Here is a 25,278-nt window from a genome sequence, read left to right as displayed (position 1 = left end):
AGCTTTTAAGGAGGATTTGTCCATGATCTGAATGTTGATTATGTAATACCCAGGAACCTGAAAAACTAATAATGAAGTTGCAGGTAAAAAAAGATTAGTGGAAAAACATTAGTGGAGAGGAGACAAATGTGAGTCTGGTTTTGTAGTGAGGGAAGTATTAATGGCAAGGTGGCGTTAATGAAGCTTTATCTGAATGCGTCCCTGGCAACACCTAGAGAAAATGAAGCCAAATGGGAATGTTGCAAAGGAAAGGTTATTAACATAAATGAAGTAGAATAGCTTGCCTTGTTTGTCTTGGCAAAAGGAAGACTGAAAGGGGATCTGATTGCTGTCTATAAATAGATCGGAAGAGGTAAGCACTGGGAAAAGAAAAGCTGCATAGGCTAAAGGGTAGGACTGGTACAAAAATGAATTGGCATCCCGTGGTTGTGAATGTATTGAGATCATTAGAAACCAGTTGAATTTCAAATATGAATAGTGTCAGTCTGAACCAACCTTCCAAAACTTAAGCAGGCAAAAATAATTCTAAATTGGTCATATACAGAATCAGAGCAGAAATTTTTCCTAATGTCAAATGTAAAACCTCCTTTGTTACAACTTGAGGCCTTTTCCTCTCATCTTATCATTTGTTACCTGGGAAAAGAGGCTGACCCCTACTTGGCTACAGCCTCCTTTCAGGTAGTTGTAGAGAGCAAAAATGTCTCTTAGCTGTGTAACAGAGCTCCCCATGGTGATGTGAAAGTAGTAAGGAAATGTTTTGAGATCCTGTCTGAGTGGCAACGCTTGGGTGGGGAATAATGAGGAGATTTGGAGGGGTCTATCTGAAGTTCTCAGGAAAGGTGAAGTTTGATAGTGTCTGGATACTGGTGTAGGAAGGGTGGTTTGGCCTAAGGTTGAGAGGACGATGATGATTGAGATATTGAGGGTTGGCCTAGGGGAAGGAGTGTTGGGGATGGGTGGTCTGACAATGTGAGGAGTAGAGTTCTGGGAACAGGGATTTGGATGACTGACTTATAGATAGGGGCAAGTTATACAGGGAGGAGTGCCCATAAGGAAAGTAGGAGTGGTCTTTTTGGTGGGGCCTGTTGTGACAGGACAAAGGCTGATGGTTTTAAACTAAAAGTGGGTGATTTATACTGGATAGGGAAGAAATGTATACTACTGAGGACAGGGGGACACTGCATGGATTGCCCAGAGAGGTGGTAGAAGCCCCATCCCTGGAAGCGTTCCAGGTCAGGTTGGATGGGACTCTGATCAGCCTGCCCTAGTTGAAGAAACCCTGTTGACTGCAGGGGGATTGAACTAGATTATCTTTACAGGTCCCTTTCAACCAAAACCAGTCCAAGATTCTGTTTTTGGGGAGATCTGGTGCTCTATTTGATGTCTGAATCTGGCCTCTGATACCCAGTTCTCAGAGCACACTGAGAACAGTGCTGGGCCACAGCTTTCCATCAGGTTCTCTGTGGATAGACTTGATTTTTCTACATGCTACTACAGCTGTCCTCTGAGATGATTACAAGTATTCTGATTACTGCTCTAGAGCAGGAAGAGTGTCTGCAATGTTGCAATTCAGATCAGAAAGGTGTATCCAGTTGGAAATTCCACACTTGAGGGTGCAGACATATTTTAAGCAGCTGAATATATGAATATTTTAGACAGCAGATCTGGGCTTCTCAGCATCACTAAAATATGTTGTAAGCTAGAGCAGGTTAAAATACAGTACAAATTTAAAAGGAAAAAGGGAGAAGTTTGTGTTTTTTGTTATTTTTTTTTTTTTAGTTCTGTTTTTCAAATCTGATGGTATTTTTGGAATTTAGGAGCCTCTGTAATTACCTGATTAATTAATTATCCTACATTATGTCAGTGAAGAGAATAGTTGCACCAGCAGGGAGAGTTTGTAACACTGTATTAAGTTGTTAATACAGCATCTCTACTGAAAGATTGCTTGTACATATTACTTAGTTCTTTCAGGGCTTCAGGGATAATTTGCTGTTTTAAATGCTCATGTTTAGTAGTAAAATATTTTTTGCTGCTCTTGTTAGCTCAATAGTGAGAGTGCTTTGGGATGAAAAATACTTTATCATGGGATTCTTAAGGATTTGTCCTAGTAGAATTAGGAGCTACCAATTTTACTATACTCTGAGTTCAGCAAGATAATGTAACCAAATAAAGCTGGCAGCAGCTGAGGGAGAGGATTCTGTGTCTTCCACTCTCAAGATCCCATGTGGGGTTGCTGTGTTCAGCTCTAGAGCCCCCAGTATAAGAAGGACGTGGTCCTGCAGGGGCAAACCCAGAGGAGGCAACAAAAATAAGGGGGGTGTAATGTCTCTGCTTATTAGGAGAGTTGGGGTTGTTCAGCTTGGAGAAAGAAGGCTCCTGAGAGACCTTACAGCAGCTGTTCAGTACCCAAGGGAGTCCTACAAGAAAGCTGGAGTGATAGGACAAGGGATGATGACTTTAAACTGTAAAAGGGTAAATTCAGATTAGATGCAAGGAGGAAGCCCTTCTGTGAGGGTGGTGAAATGCCAGCACAGATTGTCTAGAGAGGTGGTAGATGTCCATCCCTTGAACTGTTCAAAGCCAGGCTGGATGGGACTTTGAGCAATCTGGCCTAGTAGGACATGTCATTCCTTGCCCATGCCAGTGAGGCTGGAACTAAATGATTTTTAAGGACACTTCCAACACAAACTATTTTATGATTCAAGGATCCTTACACCAGCCCCTATGGAAGCATGTGTGCCAGCATCTGCACAGGCACCTCTGATAAGCTGTATAGCCATATATAGGGCTGTATAACTATATATAGGTGTTATAGTCATATGTAGGCCCTGTGCCATTTTAAAAGAGGAAGTTGAGGTATTTCAGGTTTGAAGAAATGGGCACTGAACATTTCTTAGAAGGAAAAAATCTTTGACAGATACATCACCATCATGCATGCTGACAGCATGTCACTGTGGGGAGCTCAAGATAGAATCTGATGTCGAAATCTGATGCTAGCCTAGAATCAGACTTCAGGAGCTGTGGCTGCTTGCCTCTAAAGCCTTTTTTGCATTCCGACATTTCCATACAGGTTGATAATAAAACTAATAACTGTTTCTCGAGTGCCAGGGTAGAATAAGAAACAAAAGACTCTGTTTTATTGTTCTAATGCACAGATATCTGCCCGAGAGCCATGGTTATTTGTGGGTATTATTAATCTTGTGCTTCCATCCACTGTTTTTTCCTGACCATTCAGAGCTATAAAGTTGAAGTATTAATCCATGAAACCAAAGCTGTTATGCTTCATAGACTATGAATAATTTTAACATAAGTGATTTGTTAGAGTCTATTTTTCTTCCAGGCAAAGGTGTTTGAATGGTTATGGGTTTGGTTATTTCCAGAGGAAGGAATTATGTTCCTTGGCAATACATTGTAGGGATTTGGTCAATAGCCAGCTGAATATAAGCCAGCAGTGTGCCCAGGTGGCCAAGAATGCCAACAGCATCGTGGCCTGTATCAGCAATAGTGTGGCTAGCAGGACAAGGGAAGTGATTGTCACCCTGCACTAAGCGCTGGTGAGGCCACACCTCAAATAGTGGGTTCAGTTTTGGGCCCCTTGCTACAGGAAGGACATTGAGGTGCTAGAGGGCAGCAAAGCTGGCAAAGGGTCTAGGGTGGGTGAGGGAACTGAGGGTGTTTAGCCTGAAGAAAAGGAGGCTGAAAGGAGACCTTGCTCTCTACACCTCCCTGAAAGGTGGTTGGAACAAGGTGGTTGATCTCTTCTCCCAGGTAACAAGCAACAAGATGAGAGGAAATGGACTCATGTTGTGCCGGGGGAAGTTTAGGTTGAACATTAGGAAAAATTTCTTCCCCAAAAGCATTGTCAAGTCCTGGAACAGGTTGCCCAGGGAAGTGGTAGAATCACCATCCCTGAAGGGATTGGAAAGACATGTAGATGTGATGCTGAGGGACATGGTTTAGTGGTGATTTGGCACTGCTGGGTTAACGGTTGGACTTAGTGATCTTAAAGGTTTCTTCCAATCACAGCAGTTCTGTGATTTTCTTCAGGTTGTTTTCACAGAGAATATAAATTTCTTAGAACAAATTTATGGAAATACCGCTGCTCTTACTTTGTTGTCAGCAGTATAATTTGTGCTTTTTTTCAGGAAGCACTATAAAATCCTATTTAGAGCAATTAAATGCTTTGTGTATGTTAAGATTAGGTTTTTTTATTGGACAGTCAAAGTAGTTTTGACTTGGTACAGACCACTAGTCTTTCATTTTAGACATCTCCCTCCAGTACTCTTTGGTTGAGGATGATCAGGTCAGGGAATACTTAAGTAAACTGGACATCCGTAAGTCCATGGGCCCTGATGGGATGTACCCATAGGTGCTGAGATGGAGAAATAGGCTGACAGAAACCTTGTGAAATTCAACAAGAAGTACAAAGTCCTGCATCTGGACAGGAACAGTCCCCCGCCAGGCACCAGTATAGGATGGGAACTGACCAGCTGGAGATCAGCTTTGCAGAAAACGACCTAAGGGTCACGGTGAACACCAAGCTGACCATGGACAAGCAATGTGCTCTTGAAGCAAAAGCTAGTGGTATCCTGTGCTGCTTTGGAATGAGTGTTGCCAGCAGATGATCCTTCTCCTCTACCCAGTACTGGTGAGGCCCCACCTGGATCTGGTTGTGGGTTCCCCAGTGCAAGGTGGACATGGACATACTGGAAAGAGTCCAGGAATGGCAACAAAGATGATGAAGGGACTGGAGCCTTTCCTCTATGAGGAAAGGCAGAGAGGAGGGACAGTTCAGCCTGAAGAACAACAGATTCAGGGGGAATCTTCCCATTGTGTACAAATACCTGAAGGGAGGGTGCAAAGAGGATGGAGCCACCACTACAGTGGTGCCCAGTGACAGGACCAGAGACTACAGGCACAGCCTGAAACACAAGAGGTCCCTTTTGAACATCAGGAAGCACTGTTCCAATGTGAGGGTGGCTGAGCACTGGCATAGCCAGATACTCAGAAGCTGACTGGACACAGTATGCCACTTAAAATATGTAATCCCAACAAGTTTTGAAGTTAGTTTCAAGGAGTTTGTTTTTGTGTGTATGTGCCAGTTTGGGCTGGGTGCCCCCTGCCAGTGCTGCATGAGATACACCTCTGGTGTCCCGGGTGCCCGCCCAATAGGGATGGACACAGGACACGACGTATTTCTACCCATAAATCCTGCGCCCTATAAAGCCATCTGCAGAGTCATCCTCTTCCTCTTTCTTCCCTCTCTGCTCCCATGGGAGATGTCCTCTCTTATCGGGTAATGCCGGGGGAGTATCTCAGGCTTCTTAGGCCTGACTAGGCCTAATGCCAGGAGGAGAATGGGGGGGGGGGGGGGGGCAGTCTCAGACGTGGCCAGCCTGAGACTTGCCTAGCAGTGGGAGGGGGGGGAAGGAAGAGCCCTGGGGGTTTGGGAAGACCCTCAGGTGGGAGGAGGGAATGATTGGGAAGCCTCTGGGTACTATGTAAGGGACTCTGTATGCTTTAAGATGTTCTTTGCCACTATGCTGTGTAGTTTTTCTGTAGTTTCACCAATTGCTTTTCCATTTAAACTTTCCACCACTCTCCAATCCCTTTGCATGTGTCATTCTTTTGTCTCTTTCAGGGCAAGAGATGTTCTGGCTGGCCTCAAACTGGCACAGTGTACTTATATTGGGTTTAAATGTGGATGAATATATAACTGTACCAGTTTACAGGTTAAATAAACTTCAGTTCTGAGTGCTTTGTGGCAGTCATTGTAGGTATTAGATTTTATAACAGCTCTACTTCAACATCTTCAGTTGAAGAGGACAGTAAACTTAACACTTAAGCTGTTTCATGTAAGAGGCTGTTGGAGTTATTTAGTAATTCAGGCTCTTGTACAGCTACAGTTTATCTGCATTCTAATTATCCGACATTCTACGTATTTAATAAAATGACAATTTTACCAGTTTTAGGTAGAGGTGATATTCTGTGACAGGCTCTGTGTGTACATCATGACAGCCTTAGTAATCTTAAATGGGTCCTTTTGTTAACAAAACCTGTCCACTTCTCCCAAGTTCTTTGTTTGCTCTGTTCTGATGTCAAGGGTCAGGGCAGGGTTGGCCACTAGACAAGTGTCAGAAGCTCTCTGTGGACCCCTCTGCCTTCCCAAAGGAAAGAGAAAGGGAATAAGGGAGAAACTGAGGGGCTGGGAAAGAAACTAAATCAACGGGGATGGAAATAAGAACAATAAACCAAAACAGATACAGAGACATGCAAACCAATACCCAACTCCTGATGGCAATGATGTTGATGTCACTGTCACCACTGATGCTGTGGGCAGGCACTGGGGAAGTCCCAGGATGGACTGAGCAGCAGATGGGAACCAGATTCAGGAGCTAAATTCTGGAACTGGATTCCAGAGCACATGAATCACCTCTAGAGGTCATTGAGTCCAAACCCCTGCCAAATCAGGATCACCTAGGACAGGCTGCACAGGAACACATCAAGGCAGGTCTTGAAAGTCTCCAGAAAAAGAGACTCCACCATCTCTCTGGGCAGCCTACTCCAGTGCTCTGTCCCCCTCACAGTAAAGAAGTTTCTCCTCATTTTGAGGTGGAACTTCCTGTGTTCTAGCTTATATCCATTATTCCTTGTCCTGTTACTGGGCACCACTGAAAAGAGCCTGTCCCCTTCCTCTGGACAGCTACCCTCAGATATTTATAGACATTGATAAGATCCCCTCTCAGCCTTCTCTTCTCCAGACTAAACAAGCCCCAGCTCTCTCAGTCTCTCTTCATAGGAAAGATGTTCATGTCCCACAATCATCCTCATAGCTCTCCGTGGGACTCTTTCCAGTAGGTCCCTGTCTCTCTTGAACTGGGGAGCCAAAACTGGACACAGTATTCCAGGTGTAAAGGGAGAGGAGAATTTCCCGGGACCTGCTGGACACAGTTTTCTTAATGCACCCCAGGATGCTATTGACTCTCTTTGCCACAGGGGCACATTGGTGTCCCACAGAGAACTTGCTGTCCAAAAGAACTCCAAGGTCTTTCTCCGTGGAGCTGCTTTCCAGCAGGACGGCCTCTAGTCTGTACTGGTGCGTGGTGTTACATGAATTGGAATGTAAGGCAGAACGGACAGAGTCTTCCTCAGACAACTGGCCATTTAAGAAGAGGCTTGACCCTGGTGATCCTTGAGCTTGATCCTGAGGATGATGTCTGCGGGATGGAATCCAGTGTTGGTCAGTTGAGGTTCACTTGTCCTGTCCATTCCTCCTCACAGTTGCCACTTCTGGCACCCCAATATGGGGCACAAGATGTGTCAGTGGCCTTGGTCTGCACAGGAGCCGGCCTAAGCCAGAGCCTTTTTGCATCCCAGCCCTTGGCAATAACTCTCCTCATCGGTGTTCTCATGGCTGGAAGCAGCCACTGGCTGTGCAAACATGTCCTGGGCTTCAGAAAATGCTGTCACTGAGCAGAGAATGAGCTAAGAAGTCAAATCCCTGAATAGAGTTAGCTCTGTTGTAGCTCAAACTAGGGCATTTTATCAGCAATTAGAGATACTGTCAGTGATCTCTCATCTTTCCCAGGGGTACCACATGCTGCAGAGGTTTGTCAAACCTCTTCCTTCCCACTCTAGAAAAGCATATTCATGCCATTTTTTCCTTTGTTTGATCATCCCAGGAAGGGTGACTTTTGGACCTGAGAAACTGAAGGAAACCTGAATCTGAAGAGAAGTTGACTCCACTGATGAGAAAGATCTCTGTACAGATGCTAGGTGTCCAGTGATACATAGTAATTTACTTTTTCTGCAGTGTAACTGCCTCTGCAGAATCTGTCATTTCTTCTTTCTTGCTAGTTACTGTAGCCTGAGATGAGTAGTTGCCAGAGGCAACCCCAGCCGTAATGTCACGCTTAGCAGATTGCTGGGACAGAAATTCAGTATGTCTTGTTTTTGGAGATCTCTAATATTTTGGAGTGTGATGAGGCAGGTGCCTGTGGTTGCTTTCTAAGGCCCTTGTAAATCAAAAAGCCAGGAAAGATCTCTCTTTGGATTATCATTACTCCATTCAAAACACTTGGAATAACCTGGCACTCTCACAACTTTTATTCTAGGAAGATGCTGTAATCGATATCTTGAATTGACACTGCTGAGCTCCCTGTCCCTTTTGAAGTAGCTGTGACTCCCAGAGGTTGTTAGACTGAAATTGCAGGTTTATAAAGCAATGATCTTCTGTCATTGGACATCACAGTTCACACCAGGATAGCTTGAGGATTTTATTAAATTGCCGCCACTTCTGAAAACCCAAGCGCAGATCTACAAGTCCCTTGTCTTAAGTTGTACAGATATAGATAAATGATAACCTTAGGCAGTTTACAATGGATGTGTTGGACAAGAAACAGCAGATGAGTACTCATGAGGTATTTTGTGCAATGGGTACAGTTTGACATGAGCCTGTCTGAGGCTTAAGCGCTCAAGTGAAAACCAGCTTCAGCCTGGGCTTCTCGCGGGCAGTGAGTGAGATCGGTTTTTTGAGTACATAATTCAGTCCTAGTGCAGCTCTGTGTTTTCTGGCATGAACTTGATGTGTTTGTTCGTCTTGGTACATGTGCAGTATGTCTGCATGCATTGACTGACAGGTTGAGAGAGGCTCTTCTCTTCCTCTGCCCTGGTGAGGCCACATCTGGAGTATTGTGTGCAGTTCTGGGCTCCCCAGGTCAAGAGGGACAGGGAACTACTGTAGAGAGTCCAGCAGAGGCTATAAAGATGCTGAGGGAAATGGAGCATTTCTGTGAGGAGGAAGGGCTGAGAGACCTTGGGTTGTTTAGCCTGGAGAAGAGCAGCCTGAGAGGGGATCTTCTCAATGCTGATCAGTAGCTAAAGGGTAGAGGTCAAGAGGATGGGGCCTGCTCTTGTCAGTATTGCCCAGTGAGAGAACAAAGGGCAACAGGCATAAACTGGAGCACAGGAAGTTCCATCTGAAAATGGGGAAAAACTTTTTTCCCATGAGGGTGTCAAAGCCCTGGAGCAGGTTTCCCAGAGAGGTTGTGGAATTTACTTCTCTGGAGAAACTCCAAACCCACCTTGAACATTGTGATCCTGGGAAATCTGCTATGGGTTACCTGGCTTTACCGGGGAGTTGGGCTAAGTGATCTGCAGATGTCCCTACCAGTCTGTGATTCTGTGATCTTTGTCTGTTCCTTTTCTTGTTTAGGTGTGGTCTGTGGTATGGCTTAAAACGTTTCTCCTCCCTGGTTCTCCCTCTCCTTCCACTTCTCCTGTTTTCCTCAGGGAACCATCACGATTTAGGCTTTTGCACTCAGTGCCAGCTTGCTTTTCATTTCCACGCTCCCCCAGGGCAGTGATATATATGAAGAAGAACTCCAAAATCCTCTCCTGCTGCTACATGATTTCTGTTTGAAAGCTGTGTTGTGCTAATTTAAATTGTGCAGCTCCTCTGAATAGTAATGGAGATTTTTTTTTTCCCCCTGTTTTACTATCCTTGTGTCTGCTCCTGACAGTCTGTGTTCAGATCTGTGCTGTCTGTCGGGATGCTACTGAACTACCAAAATAGCTGCATTCTGCAGAAACAGTGAAATTCTGTTGCCTTTTTGTTTTGTTTGCTACCAGCTCTTTATGAAATCTGATGGTTGTGAATCCTGAGAGGCTTTATACAACTTTTTTGCTTTTCCTTTGAAGCCTTTAGAAAGCAGGTGAAAGGTAAAGTTGTTATAAAGTTGCTCTAGACCTTGATAAAGATATTTAATTCTGTTTCATTATTATGCACTTGGAGAAGGCAGGTATGAGGGGACCTTAAATGTCTCAGAAGAAACAGAGCATCTTCTTTAGTAAAAAACCCAGTTTATCATCGCTTCATAAATTCATTGCTGCTTTGTCTTGAAATGAGTGATTTTGGAATAGTACAGCTCCTTTCCTTCATGACTGTGCCTTTCAAAATGAGTCTTTGAACTGAGCTGCCTTTTTTTTAATTTTGTAAGCTGAATTTCCTTAATAATAGTAGTTGACAAGATTAGACAACCTGAGGAGCTCTGCTTTTTTGAAGCTGCAATAAAAATAAAGCCACCAACAACTTTGAAAGCCACATTCATGGTGTTGTTTGCCTGAGTGGTTGTTAGCAAAACTCCCAGAATAACTTCCTCCAAAATGTTTGTGTAGCTCAAAAAAATAGGTATTTGGTCTTTTCTGAGTGTGTCGCTGGCCTTAGACTTGGATGAGTATTCATCTGCCTTAGTTTAGTTTAGCTTGTGGTGTGGGTGATAGTTATTTTTGGATCAGTCTATTAGTAAATGCAAGTGGATCCTGCAAGAGCCATCAAGAGACAAGTGGCAGGAAACTTTGAAGTAGTTGTGTAGATCTTCCTGTTGGGGGCTATGTCAAATTTGATTGGATTGAGAGGGTAACTGTTTCATTCACCATCTAAAGACAGGTTAGAACGGAAGCTTCAGATAAGTAACACCAGTTCCTGTTTTCCCAGAAGAGTCTCACTGACTTGTTAGCTCAAGTGTATTTTCTCCCACTTTTGGTAGTTGGTAATTCCTATTTTAGTTCTTTATTAATTTTTATCCTTGTGCCTGTGTCAAGACTCTGCTTAATGTTATCTCAAAATGAAGGATTTGGAAAAGCAAAGGCAGGGATGGGGTAATTAGCACTCTAGTATAGTCATGTCTGATAGTGGCCAGTACCATTTACAGAACCAGAGAATGGTTGGAGGTTGGAAGAGACTGTCTGGAGATCATCCAGTCCAACCTCCCTGCTAAAGTAGGGTTACCCACAGCAGGCTTCACAGGATCACAATGTTCAGGTGGGTTTGGAATTTCTCCAGAGAAGGAGACTCCACAACCTCTCTGGGCAGGCTGGTTCCAGTGCCCCATCCTCTTGACATCCACCCTTTAGCTATTGATCAGTGTTGAGAACACCCCCTCTCAGGCTGCTCTTCCCCAGGCTAAACAGCTTGCGGTCACTCAGCCTTTCCTCCTCACAGTGATGCTCCAGTCCCCTCAGCATCTTTGCGGCTGGTGTTGGACTCTGCAGCAGTTCACTGCCTCTCTTCATTTCTCCCTGTCTCTCTCATTCCTTTAAGAGCAGTCTGGACACCTCTGTATTCAGAAAAGAATTGGCTTCTTTTGTCAGGTGCAGTTAGTGGGTTTGTTGTATCTTACCACTTGTTTATATCACTAATACTTAATTTCACATACATAAAACTGGATTTTTACTTCCATTGTGTTTTGATTTTTATTTTTTTGTCATGTTTTCAATACTGATGACAACTATTTTGTAGTAATGTGTGGTTTTTAAAGAACAACAAAGAAGGAAGTGTGCATTAAATTCTATTGAATAAATTTCATGTTCATATGAAATTCTATTTTCTAATTTACATCCCTTCAGTGCCTGTTCAGTCTTGCTTTCAAATGACACAAGTGTAACAAAGCTTAAGACAGCAGAGAACACTGTGAACCTCATTTGTTCTTTGTGCTGTTACTGTACAACATCCCACAGAGGTGATCTCTGTTGGGAAATGTGGTTCTGCAGCTTGACATTGAAATTACACCTTGTGTCTGATCCATCCTTAAAGGCAATTCCTGTCCTGATGGTTTAACATAAACAGTTCAGCAAAGACACTGCACTGAATATGTAAACATGGCAACTACAGCTTCTTTCCTGTGGAACGGTTAGAGTAGGTGCATCAAAAGAGTATCACCTCTCTTGCCTTCTAGCAGTTATGAAGGGTTAGGGCTGGGCTAGCTACTGAATGCCAGAGGCTCTCTATGAAGCCTTCTGCCTTCCCAAGGGGAAAAGAAAGGCAATAAGGGAGAGACTGATTAGCTGGGAGAGAAACTAAGCCAGCTGGGATGGAAATAAGAACAATAAAACTAAATAGATACAAAGACATGTAAACCAACACCCAACCACTGATGGCAATAATGTCACTGTCACGACTGATGCTGTGGGCAGGCACTGGGAAAGTCCCAGTGGACTGGACTGAGCAGCAGATGGGAAACAGATTCAGGAGCCGGATTCTGAAACTGAATTCAGGAATGCATGGATAGAGACTGAAGGCAGAACAGACAGATTCCTCCTCTGACTCTGTCACTGAAGAGGTTTGACCCTGGTGATCCTTCAGCTTGATCCTGAGGTTGATGGCCATGGGATGGAATCCCTTGTTGGTCAGTTGAGGTTCACCTGTCCTGTCCGATCCTCCTCACAGATGCCACTTCTAACTTCCTGCACCCCAAGGTGGAGTACAAGATGTGGCAGTGCCCTTTGTGTGCTGAGGAGCAAGTCTAAGCCAAATCCTTTCTGCAGCCCAGCCCTTGGCAGTAACTCTCTCCATCAGCATTCTTGCTGCTAGAAGCAGCCACTGTCTGTGCAGACCTGTCCTGAACTTCATAAAGTGCCCTTACTGAGCAGAGACTGAGCTGAGAAGTCAAATCCCTAATGAGAATTGGCGTTGTTCTAGCTCATATGGGAGTTTGAAGGATAAGATTGATGCCTGTTTCTGTGAAGTCTCTAGAAGCTCAGAAACCCAACATAAGCTGAAATCTCAAGAGTAGTTACTGTGTTTCAGGCTCACAGTGTTTTCTTTCTGGAAGATCAAAATATTCTAGTCCTAAAGAAATAATTCAGCAAGATGCATTTTTGCATTATGTCCTTATAGGTATTTAAATTGTTTAAGGAGTTATTAATCATACAACAGTTTGGGTTGGAAGGACCTTAAAGGTCATCTAGTTCCAACCTCTCTGCCACAGGCAGGGACACCTCTACTAGACCAGGTTGGAGAAGGCGCAATCCACCCTGGCTTTAAACAGTTCCAATGCTTGAAGCCTCCACAACTTCTGTGGCAAACTTGTTCCAGTGTCTCACCACCCTAATGGGAAAGAATTTCTTCCAAATGTCTAATCTAATTGTTAAGTTAAATTAGTTAATTGAAATGATCTTCTAGGTATTTAAGATGTCAAGAATGATCTGTTGTAATTAGCAGATGTATCTATGAGCTTTTTGCACCAGCAGCTTGAGTCTGTCATGCTATTGAGTGGTTATTTGTTTATTACTGTAATGTGCATCATTATGGCTAAGGTGATGGAGTGTGTAATGGTATAATGGTATTTGTGCTTCAGAGATGTATGGTTTAACCTGTCTTTAGGAGTTTGTTGCCATCAAGTTTTAAGAGTAACTTGCACTGTGTAAAAAGATTTCCAGAGATACATCCATGTTTAAACCACCTCCTTGGTTTTTTTTTTTTTTTTTTAATTTTCAGGTCCCTTTACAGATGTAGTAACTACAAATCTCAAACTACGAAATCCATCAGATAGAAAAGTATGCTTCAAAGTGAAGACCACAGCGCCTCGTCGGTACTGTGTGAGGCCAAACAGTGGAATTATTGACCCAGGATCATCTGTAATTGTTTCAGGTAAAAGAAAAACCATGTAATTTCAGGTGTCAGACTTTCATGAAGTAATCTAATGCTTCTTCTTAGAGCCTGTCAGCTTTCTAAAAAGATTTAAAAAAAAAAAAAAGAAATAAAACTATTCCCCTTCATTATTGCAATGCCAGCTTGATATAGAGTTAGTGATACATGAAAAATGCTCCATACAGCCACACTTGCCATTCGTCACATTCATCTGCAGATCTCTGAAAGGAGGAAGAGCAGGTTGGCAATAGGCTGTGATATTAACAGTACCTTTGCTTCAGACTACTACGTTCATGCTTATATAACAGAATCTTAGAATCGTTTTTGTTGGAAAAGACCTTTAAGATCAAGTCCAACCATTACCTAACTCTGCCAAGACTGGTGCTGAATCATGTCCTTCAGCACCATATCTCTGCATCTTTCAAACACCTCCAGAGATGGGGATTCAACCACCTCCCAGGAGAGCTTGTTCCAGTCTCTGGGAACCCTTTCAGTGAAGAAGTTTATTCTAATATCCAACCTAAACCTCCTTTGGTGCAACTTGAGGTCACTTCCTCTTGTCCTATCACTTTTTGAGAGAAGAGACCATCCCCTACCTCACTTCAACTTCTTTTCAGGTATCAGTAGAGTGAGAAGCTGTCCCCTGAGCCTTCTTTTCTCCAGGCTAAACACTCTCAGCTGCTTCTCATAAGACTTGTGCTCCAGAATACTGGAGCTGTAAAGAACATTTCACATTCTCCAATAAAGGAAGACAGCATGCTGCTGCTGCACTGTTCAGTTTGCATAGCAGAGAGTCTTTAATACCCCTTGTTTCTGGAGCACTGGATTTTCAAGCTGTTATTTGGCCGCACAGACCCCAAGATTCTTTCATGTGCAGTTGTTACAGTGACAATGACTCCACAGTGCTTTTCAGAATTAAGTTTTCTTCCCCAAAGCATCAGCTTTATCATCTTTTTTTTTAAGTATATAATTTCTTCTGGGTCACTTGGTAAGCCAAGTGCACAGATATTTTTTCTAGTGACCCGCTTTATTATCTCCTTAATCTCTCCACTGAATGTTTTCAGTGCTGACTCGTATTTCATGTAATGAAAAATAGATTTCTCACATTGTTGTGCAGAGAGAAATCACTGCAGGATACCATGGGCTGAAACTGTGCTCACAACTAACTATTAAAGCAACGTTGGATGTTTTCAGCATGTGTAATGCTTTCTGCTGATTCAGCTTCAAGCTATTTTTTTAAATTTATTGCTGGAGATGTGATTTAACAATCTTTAAGGAAGTCCAAAGGCATTTTGTTTATCATTTGATTGTGAATCACCAAGTAAAATTCTCTATAATTTCCAAAAATGCTAATGTGTTCAGACATGTTTTTCTTTAGTTTGATGCCCTAAATTAATAATTTATTGTCATCTCATGTATTGCATGCTATTAACTTATTAATGACTATTGTTTGGTTTTGAGTTTTCCTTTCAGAATAAATCATGCTACTCAGCTTCCTTTGCAACTTGCGCCTGTTACTGTTCTTTCTCCTGGCTTTCAGACCCCTTTATTTCATGGACATGAAGCCCTCCAGTGTAGAAAACTTAAGCTTATTATCCAGAGGCTTGCTTTGATAATTATTTGTTGCAATTCTCCTTGAAGTGATCTCTGGACTACTGAGGGACTCCATGAATATTTTGCAAACTGTGTCTTCAAATATTCATGAGATTTTTTTCTATCATTACTTAAAACTGTGAAGAGCTTGAAGAGCTCTCAAGTCTGTGGATTGTCTTTTTCTGCTGCTTTTCAATTCAATCATATTTTCAGCTGTTACTGAGTGGCCAAAGAACATCAAGCTATTAACTCCTAGGATCCTGCCAGTGTGTGAAAAAATTCTCTGGTAATGGAAAGATGTCTTTCCCATCTTTCAGGTTATTCCCTTGGCTTTAGGGAACTGAAGTACCTCATGCTATTCAGTAGTCTGTTGATGGAACAATTTTTAGGGCTAAATTACTTTCTTACCTATACCTTTACTGTGATCAGTTGTATTTCAGACCATGGTGAGACCAATGGTTAAGGAAACCTGACTTTTAAACCTTTCCAAATAGAATTGTTTGAAAATAAGATTGTAAAATGCTACAATCCCTTTATGTGCTTTATTTGTGAAATACACTTACCCTTTGGTTATGCTGCTTGTAAAGATTTAAGGGGCAAAAAAAGATAACCATCCTGTAGCAAACACCTGCAACTTGTAGCTAGTATTTAAGGGCTAAAGTTAGGCAATTCAATTTAAAAATAACTTTTTTCATAGGTACTATTGAATTTGGAAAGGCCAAATTAGTGATTTTGGTACTGTACCTAGTATTTTATAAACTGATGCAGTTTAGTCCTGCCATGAAGAATTAACTCTGTGTGAATGGAAGCAGGTTGAACTACAGAATCGATAGAATCATTGTGGTTGGAAAATAGCTTTGGATCATTGAATCCAACCATTATCTAACTCTACCAAGTCTGGTGCTAAACCATGTCCCTCGATACCACATCTCTGCCTCTTTTAAACACCTCAAGGGATGGGGATTAAACCACTTCCCTGGGGAGGCTGTCCCAGTGTTTGAGAACACCTTCACTGAAGAGATTTCATTTGCTATTCAACTTAAACCTCCCCTGGTGCAACTTGAGACAATTTCTTCTTTTCTTACCACTTGTTACATGGGAGAAGAGACCAACACCAACCTTACTTCAACTCCCTTTTCAGGAGGTTGTGGAGAGTGAGAAGGTCTCCCTTGAGCCTCTTTTTTTCTCCAGGCTAAGCAACCCCCAGTTTCTGCAGCTGCTCCCCATCAGATTTTGTGTCTAGACTCTTCACCAGCTTCGTTGCTATTCTCTGGATCCTATCCAGCACCTCAATGTCTGTCTTTAGTGAGGGCTCCAAAACTGAACTCAGTATTCAAGATGTGGTCTCATCAGTGCTGAGTACAAGGGAACAGTCACTTCCCTGGTCCGCTGAAGGTTCAGAGCTGTGGAAAGTAGACTTGAATTGTTGAACACTGAAGCAGTATCAAAGTCTACAGCCTGAACTGTTTCAGAATACATGGGGAGATTGTTCAGAGCATACAATGAGCTTTTCTAGTTAAATCAGTATTTCTGACGTAGCTTCTTTCCTGTGAGGGTGCCAGAGCACTGGACCAGGATGTCCAGAGGGGTTGTGGAGTCTGCTTCTCTGGAGAGGTTCCAAACCCACCTGGATGTGATCCTGGCCAACCTGCTCTTTGTGACCCTGCTTTAGTAGGGGGGGGTGGACTGTATGATCTCCAGAGGTCTTTTCTGAACCCCTACCAGACTGAGATACTCTGTGTCTGTTTTTGGTTTTTTTCTTCTCCCCTCCCGTATCATTATTGCTATGATTCTTTACCTTCACGTTCACTTAACCATAAAATATTTTTATTTGAAAGAAAAGTCATGTGCTGTTTGCTTGGAGATATCTTTTTTTTCCTGTTTTACAGCATCTGTTTGTTCATACTTGTATCTGAAATGTCTGTTAGCTACAGTAATTGCATAAAAAAATCATGTCAGCTATACCAGACTCTGAAATACTTCTTTCTTCTCACAGTACCTATTGGTACAGCGTGTCTGCTCTGTTTTCAGCACTCCTTTTGCCTTTTAACTCTCAAGAGTCTGCTCAGTGAGAAGCAAATCCAAAGTGGACAGTGTGCTTGTCACAGTGATCAGCTGAAGAATCACAGGTTTATGCTTAGTTTTTTTTCTCCTTTTGAACAGTAATGCTGCAGCCTTTTGACTATGACCCAAATGAGAAGAGTAAACACAAGTTTATGGTACAAACAACCTATGCACCACCAAATATTACAGATATGGAGGCAGTGGTAAGTCAAACTGGGGTAAAATGACTTGTAGATCCTTTTTTCCTTAACAAATCAGGCTTAAGTGTGAATGAACCATGGTTTTGCAGTTTATCTTCAGAGAAGAACTGGGTTTTCTCTGAAGAAGTGTGACTTACATACATGATTCAATGGTTTTAACATTAAATACAGGCTCAGTTGTCAGAGCTCACCTAGTGAATGGTTATTTTGAAATAGCCTAAGGTAAGGTCAGCTCACAAAGTAAGGACATATTCTGCCTTAGATGCAGCTAATCTGAAGGGGATAAACAGATTGTGTTTGAAGGAATCAAGAGTGTATTTAGACAACAAGCCTGAAGCTGTCTGAAATGAGTATGTTTGGGTTGAAAAGTGTTTAACTGAAATGTTGAATGGGATTATAATTAAATAAAACATTTGGACTACTGAGATTTGTCTCTCTAGAAGATACCAGTGGCTAAACACAGCACAAATGATAGATTTGTTTTCAGATTTAATAGAAATGTTGTAGATTCAGTTCTTAGGCAGGACTGATCTGTTAAAAGATCGAGAAAGAACATACTAACGTTTGTGCTACTTAAGTAGTTCAGAAACAAGGAGACTTGTTTCTGATGTTACAAGCTGGCAGCATTGGAAAGGAAGCCTTCCGTTGTCAGAATATGCCCTTTAGGGTGAATGTGGCCTCCCATAAACATGTATATTAAGGTGGAGGGGAATGATGCACAGAATTCTGTCTCTGGAAATTGATTTTAAGGAGTGCCTGAGTTTACACGGGTATGTTCAGTGTTCACTTGAGGCAGAGAAGGAGAGAGGAATTAAAGGGTAAAGGTGAGGTTTTATAATTCACTGAAATCCACTAGACCTGTGCAGGTTTATATTCTGTCCCCTTATCTGAAGAGTAAAACTACTCAGCATCACTCCTCACTGAAATCAGTGGAAAACTTGTAGATTTTGTTAACTTTAGCTACGTGTCTTAAAAGCTTAACAGCTCTCTTCTTACTGGTCTGGTTTCCTTAATAAGCTCTCATAGCTCTTTGTTATGTGTGGCAAGTGAAGCGTAGTTCTTTGAGGATATAAAAATCCACTTTCAAACAACTGCTTTCTTAGTGTGCTCAAGTATTTCTGTGCTGAGAAACAGATCTTGCAGAAAATGGGTAATTGCAGCTGTAAGTTACTGTACAGCTAAAAGCACTGAAAGGAAAGAACAACAAAGGAAAGGAAGGATGTTATGAAAAACTTGGATGTTCTGGTCTGTAAGACCTGTAATTCTAAGGTAACTTCAGAGGATTTATTGTTGGATAAACTGCTGCAAATTTCAGATCAATCTCCTGAGCCTAAAGATTTAAGGCAACTACCTGAAATGTGTGCTTTGAAAGTTAGTTGTCTGCTTAGTAGAGAGAATCCAGTATATATCACAGTTATTTAAATATATTGGTAAACATTAGAATTTAAAATGTTTTGATAAACAGCTTTGGAAAAGGCTCAAATTGGAATTTGTCTTATGTAGTAATGGAGGAAGTGGTTAAAAAACTAGAGTATGAAGAACTGAAGAAATTTACTCTGGAATTAAATTCAGAGTCACTAAAAGGTGTCTTTCGGTCTTTGGTATAAAATTGGTGTCTCCAAGATGGGAAATAAGGAGTACATTTAACCAAGGGCTAGAAATTGGTTCTACAATTGACTCAAGATGGTGCTTGTTCCTCATTATGTGTTAAAGGAACTGCTGTATTGTCCCCTCCCTGTCCCCAACAAACCACTGGACCCATCCTTGCATTCAGTTTCCATTTCTAGCTTTTAACTGTTTCTAGTTTTTGTTACTTTGCAGTAGTCAAAGTGAACCAAGAAAATATTGTTCAGAAGCAGGTCTGAAGATTGCAGCTAGGGTAAGGGCAGCATTCAGCTGTGTGGGAAGCAAGTCCTAGGAGCAAGCTTATGAACTGTTTGATGTTTTCATGAGTTTGGCACCTTAATTAACTCTGTTAATTGTTGTCTTAGTGGAAAGAAGCAAAACCTGATGAATTAATGGATTCCAAGTTGAGATGCGTGTTTGAAATGCCCAATGAAAACGATAAACTGGTGAGTAAGAAAAGAGTAAGAAACTATCACACACTGACTGTTAGGATCTCGCAGATATTTGTCCTGACTAGTTTTTAAATTTATTTGATTTATTGATTAAATGGATTGTAGGAATTGATATTAAATCAGGCAAGAAGGATGTTCAGGATTAACTTCTTGAGGATCCAGAGAACAGCCCAGGTCAAAAGGGGATGTTGAAATACCATCAGGTCCAGAACTTTTCTCAGAAGCAGAGCAACCTGTCTAACTGGACCATAAAAACTCCAGCAATGGAGACTAATGCAAAAACCAATAATTTCATTATTTTTATTATTAAATTATTTCAGCATTTTTTTACTGCTAGATCAAAACTAGAGACTCTTCAGTCTTGCATACAGTGAAAAGTGAATCACAGAGCTTGCTTTTTAAAGTATTAAATGCTTTTTTTTTAAAGAATTTTAAAAACTTGTTTTAAAAGGTCTGTTTCTAACTCAAGTGAGTTAGAAAAGGAAGTAGAAAAGAGAAGCTTAGAAATTAATGCATGCTTTGGGAATCCTAAATGCTGTTTTTGTGGCATCGATAAAGATATAATCAGACCGAAAAAAAAAAATCCCAATTACCTCTTTTTGGACCTTCAGACACAATCTATTCCAGTTGTGTAGGAGATGACAGTTTCATTGTATGCAGACTGAAGGTCTGTTTGTGTTGCTTTATATTTGGCATAATAGTTATTCTGCAAACTTCTACATAACTGACAGTTATGACAAAATTCTTCAGCATTATGGTTTTTTTTTTTTTTTTATTTTTTACTTGGAATTCTCATTATTTACATGTATAAAAGGTCTCAGTAAAGGCTGCCAGCTGTCCAGTAGCTGTCTTTACAACCATTTTTTTCATACGCATTTTGGAGTGCCATGTAAAGATATTTTTCAGATGCAATGTGAGTATAATTGAGTAGCTCCAGCCCTTCTGCCACAGGCAGTGACATCTTCAACTAGATCAGGTTGCTTTTTAATACGGAGCTAATATTTGAACTGACAACAGAATCATAGAATCCTAAAATGGTCTGGGTTGGAAGGGACCTCCGAAGGTCATCTAATCCAACCCCCTCTACAGTCAGCAGGGGCATCCTCAACTAGATCAGGTTGCCCAGAACCCTGTCGAGCCTCACTTTGAGTATCTCCAGCGATGGGGCCCCAGCCACCTCTCCATGCAACCTGTTCCAGTGTTCCGCTACTCTCATGGTAAAGAACTTGTTCCTAACATCCAATCTAAATCTATTCTTCTCTAGTCTGAAATCACTGTCCCTTGTCCTATCACTACAGGCCATTGTACACAGTCTCTTTCCATCCTTCTTGTAGGCCCTTCGGGTACTGACAGGCTGATATTAGCCTCCTCTTCTCCAGACTGAACAACCCCAGCTCTCACAGCCTGTTCTCATAGCAGAGGTGCTCCAACCCCCTGAAGGTTTTGTTCAGATTACTGTAAACACTGTAAACTTCATTGCACTGTATGAGTTGCTGGATTGTTTCACTTTTAAGCTGTAGGTCATGTTTTTTTCTCTAGGTAAGTAAAATTCTCTGTGCCTTTCTTAATGTCTGTAGAATGACATAGATGCAAGCAAACCCGCCCCAGTCCTGAATACATCTAAGCAGGATGGCCCGATGCCAAAATCACATAGTGTTTCACTTAATGACACCGAAACAAGGAAGCTAATGGAGGAATGCAAAAGACTTCAAGCAGAGATTATGAAGCTGACGGATGAAAATCGGCACCTGAGAGTAAGTTCTGCTTCCTTGCTTGTATCGATCTCTTGATTGAAAGATCTGGCTTGTCATTAGGCCGCTAGATGTGTATTCCAGGAGGTAGTTACAACTACCTCTGACAACTACAACTACTAGTGGTTGTCAGGATTGAGTTGTAACAGGATTTTACTGACCTTATGTTTTGAATTTCTCAGTGATTGAGACTTTGTGATGGTCACGGATGAGATACTGAAGCTACATAATTTTATTAAATGAACTGGTCCTATTTATGGTGGTCTTAGGTGAAGTGTAGGTCAGAAATACCAAATTAGTAGCAGTTACTGTAAATTTAATCCAGAGATGCCAAATTAGTAGCAGTTACTGTAAATTTAATCCAGAGATGCCAAATTAGTAGCAGTTACTTCAAATTTAATCCAGAGATGCCAAATTAGTAGCAGTTACTAAACTTTAATCCAGACATACCAATTTAGTAGCCATGACTTCAAGTCTAGGTGCTATTTATGGTGGTCTATGTTGAAGTCTAAATCAGAGATACCAAATTAGTACCAGTTACTTCAAGTCTAAATTAGAGATGTCAAATTAGTAGTGGTTACCTCAAGTCTAAATCAGAGATAGCATAATAGCTTTGAATGAAAGTGTCATTTTTATTAAGAACAAGTCAATGAAATCCAAAGGGGCAGTAGCATTCTGTACCACAAATTGTTAGGGAACAAGAACAGTTGTTTGGCCAGAGGGGGTAAGCAAGAACTACTTGCCAGTATCTTGATATAAAGGTGCTATTTAGTAACCTGTACCTAGGCAAGTTGTGGCTTTGTGATTTTTCTGTCCATTTGCTTTTTGCTATTTGAGGATTTGGCCATGACAGCCTTTAAAGAACCATGAAAAAAAATGTTTGTCCACACCTGTAATTGTGATGACATGGGGATATTTGGAAAGATACTGCACAAAGCAGAGGCTTCTCCTTAAAAGTAAGGAATTGCTGCTAATTAGTAAGTAAAAGCAGGATCCTTTGTTGTGCCTAGCAAGAATTTCAGAGTATTTCTTAACCAGAGGATGGAGAGCAGCCAGGTTACCTGTCCTTATTTGAAATACTAGGGCTCACCATGTTCATATTTTGGTGTGGTCTGATCTTCTTTCTTTTAAACTTTATTTAAATGTTCAGCAGTAAATTTGGCCTTTGAGTTCAGTTTTTACAACTGTGAAGTAGATGTCTTGGTAAATCTTGTTTCTTTCATCTGTTTTTCCCCTCCTCCCCCAACCTCAGGATGAAGGTTTGAGGCTCAGAAAGGTAGCGCACTCGGATAAATCTGGATCCCCCACGGCTTTGGCCATCAGAGATAACGGCTCTAATTCTCTTCCTTCACTTCTGGTTGTAATTGCAGCCATTTTCATCGGATTCTTTCTAGGGAAGTTCATCTTGTAGAAAGGATGTGTGAGAGAAGCATGCAAAATGCGGCTTCATTTTTTTTTCTCTTTTTTTTTTTTTCCCCCCCTCTCTCTTTTTTTTTTTTTTTCCTTTCCCTCATTTTATATTTTTTTTCTTGGCCAGAAAAAAGATTTGTTTACCTACCACTTCATTGGTAGTATGGCCCAAGTGGCCATTTATTTCTTTTTTTTTCTTTTTTTTTTTGGTTTGTTTGTTTGTGTACAGCATCATTACAGGCTTTGCCTTTAATGATCTCGTACGGTTAGAAAACACAATCTGACAAGACAAACTGTCTGGCTCCTGGACAAAATTGTACATTGTCATCAATAGCAGGTGTCAGTTGCACAGTCAGTCCTTAATGATAAAGTTCATAAACAAAAGAATTGTTCTTTTCTTTTCTGTGGTTTTAATAAGAATTCAGAAATTTGTTCAGAGTCTTGTAAATGTTATTTTAATAATCCTTTAAAGTTTTATCTGTTGCTGTTACCTCTGGAAAAAAAAATGATTTATTAGATTGCTAATCCCACTCATTCAGGAATATGACAAGAGAGGTATTCTGGGGGAAATGGTGCCTCTTACTGTGTAAATTTTCTCCTTTACTTTGCTAATGTCACGGCAGAATTTCTTTCTTATTCCTTGTGAGGCGGTGTTGAGAGTTCTTCATCCTTCCAGTCATGTCCCATACTATTTAACATTACAAAAGAAATAAAATTGTTAACAGATTTTTCTGCTGGATAGCCTGTTTGTGTGTGTCATACTTTTAGGAGGGGTTCCTAACAAGTTCATTGTTCATGGTAATTTACTACTTGTAACAAGTGGCTATTTTGAAGTCCATTTGCTTAAGTCTCTGGCTTAGACTGTTGTAATTGAAGCTTGGGGGTTTAAAAAAAATTGGTTTCCATTTCATTTGCTTAAAAAAAAGAAAATATATGTTTTCTGGCTGCTTTCAGCTACAGAGAGGATGGTTATTGAACTTGGTTTGGGACAGATTAGTTTGGATATCCAGCAGGTACAAGTACCAGATACAAGTGTTTTCAATATATTAACAACTTGCTTGGATTGTGTGAGAGTATAATAATCAACCTTCTGTTCCACCTTTGGATCTTCTGGGTGTCTTCCAAGAGTCAACATAGTTCTTTGACTTCATGGGGTTACCTGATTAACATATATTAAATTACAGGGTTTATAATTCTATTGTGGCAGATACTCAAAGTTCAAGCTGAACCATTCAGGCACCCATAGAGAATCTGGTGATGCAGAAGAGTTGATATTTGCTAAGTGAGCCTCAGCTGTGCTCACCTTTTGAAAACAAAAATAATTTTGATCCAGCTCTTGGCAGATTTACCTGTGTTTAGCCATGTATAGCTGAGTTTTACAGAACACCATGTTTGGGGGTCTGAAATGCTTCCCTGCACTTAATCTTATGTCTTGCCTCATCTGAGCATGTCATAAAACCAAACAACGTTGGAGCAAAATACTCCTTGTACTTCTGAATAATCAAAACCACGGGGTTACTTGTCAACTGAAAAAATTGTGGAAAGGGGGAATACTCCTGCAAGCAAAATGCATGTGCTGTCTTGGGCAGCTTGACTGGATGTGGTGCAGCTAAGTGTTAAACTTCGGTATATGCCACCTTGTGTGGCTGACTAAAATGTTCTGGAGAAGATGTACATGATCTTGGTTGCCTTTTGATTTCAAGTGTTTTTTTGCTGTTGTTGTTTGATTTTTGAAGAAGAAAACTCACAATTACATCACATTCTGTCATTGCTCTCGGTGATAAACTTCTTTTGTAACATCTTGCCCGTGTGCAAGGAAGATGATGAAGAAAATGCAAACACTGCTTATCTTTGCACTTGAGCATGCAAGCACAGATGTTCTCAATTACTTGTTCCAATGTCTGCATTCAAGCCTCCTTCCATCCCAGTGACTGGAAGAAAAAAAACCAAAACCACAACATGTTAAGAGATCTTGATTATTTTGTTTCCACTGGTTCAGAATGATGTAATAATCTTCCTGATGTATTTTTTTCCCCACCCCCTGGTCCTGGTAACAGAACATCGCCACATCAAAAACTTTCATAGCCTGTTCCTATGTGGAAAATACAAAAGCAATAGTGTGCAGGATGTAGTTTGCTTCAGACAGAGCATAGTTATTCCTGTGTTGAAGGGAAAAACAAAAAAATGAAATCAATCCTCTGGAAGATGTTAAAGCATTATAGCACAGAATATGGAAGTTTCCAAGGGTAGCTAGCACTTGGAGAGCAGGAAAAGGAGTCATCGCTTGATGCAGCTGACTGACATTTTGATGTCTGGTGGCAGAAATAAGGTAAAAAAAAAAAAATAAACCCTAAACAGAGATTGAAATAACTCTTCTCATAACTAACAAATAGGTGGTGGTAAAATATGGTTTAAGCAATGTCTTCAAAGTGAAAAGCGTGTGGTGGTCTCATCACCAGTGTACTTACTAATGGTATAAGCAGACTGTCTTGGTGTCCAGTAAACCCTTCCTAGCTGTATATAAAATGTAATGCTGAAAAAAAAAAAAAACAAACCCGAAAAACAACCAAACTCTTTTTGCTCTCAGGAGTCACTTTGGATGAGATCAACTGTACTCAGTGAAATTCTGTAATATGGATTAAATTGTTTGTCTTTGTTCCTGAAATGGTTGGTTAGAACTTCTTGCTTTGTCTCTGCCTGCTTACGTAAGTGTGGGGAAATGCAGTCTCTCCTCTGCTCCCAGTGGTGTGATG

The 25,278-nt window shown here is 41.2% G+C and overlaps 1 protein-coding gene across 1 annotated transcript in view; it reads left to right on the top strand.

Annotated features, from left to right (window-relative positions):
* The window catches only part of VAPA (VAMP associated protein A), a 31,894-nt gene extending 9,331 nt beyond the window's left edge, over nt 1-22,563 (top strand). Inside the window, exons 2-6 of the mRNA XM_054381688.1 lie at nt 13,277-13,429; nt 17,186-17,289; nt 19,278-19,358; nt 20,942-21,118; nt 22,368-22,563. Of these exons, the coding sequence (XP_054237663.1) occupies nt 13,277-13,429; nt 17,186-17,289; nt 19,278-19,358; nt 20,942-21,118; nt 22,368-22,526 (674 nt within the window). The 3' untranslated portion in view covers nt 22,527-22,563. The remainder of the gene's footprint in view (nt 1-13,276; nt 13,430-17,185; nt 17,290-19,277; nt 19,359-20,941; nt 21,119-22,367) is intronic.
* Nucleotides 22,564-25,278: the final 2,715 nt, after the last annotated feature.

Source organism: Indicator indicator, chromosome 6 (assembly GCF_027791375.1).
Source record: "Indicator indicator isolate 239-I01 chromosome 6, UM_Iind_1.1, whole genome shotgun sequence".
Taxonomy (NCBI): Eukaryota; Metazoa; Chordata; class Aves; order Piciformes; family Indicatoridae; genus Indicator; species Indicator indicator.
This window is presented reverse-complemented; position numbering and strand designations above follow the sequence as displayed.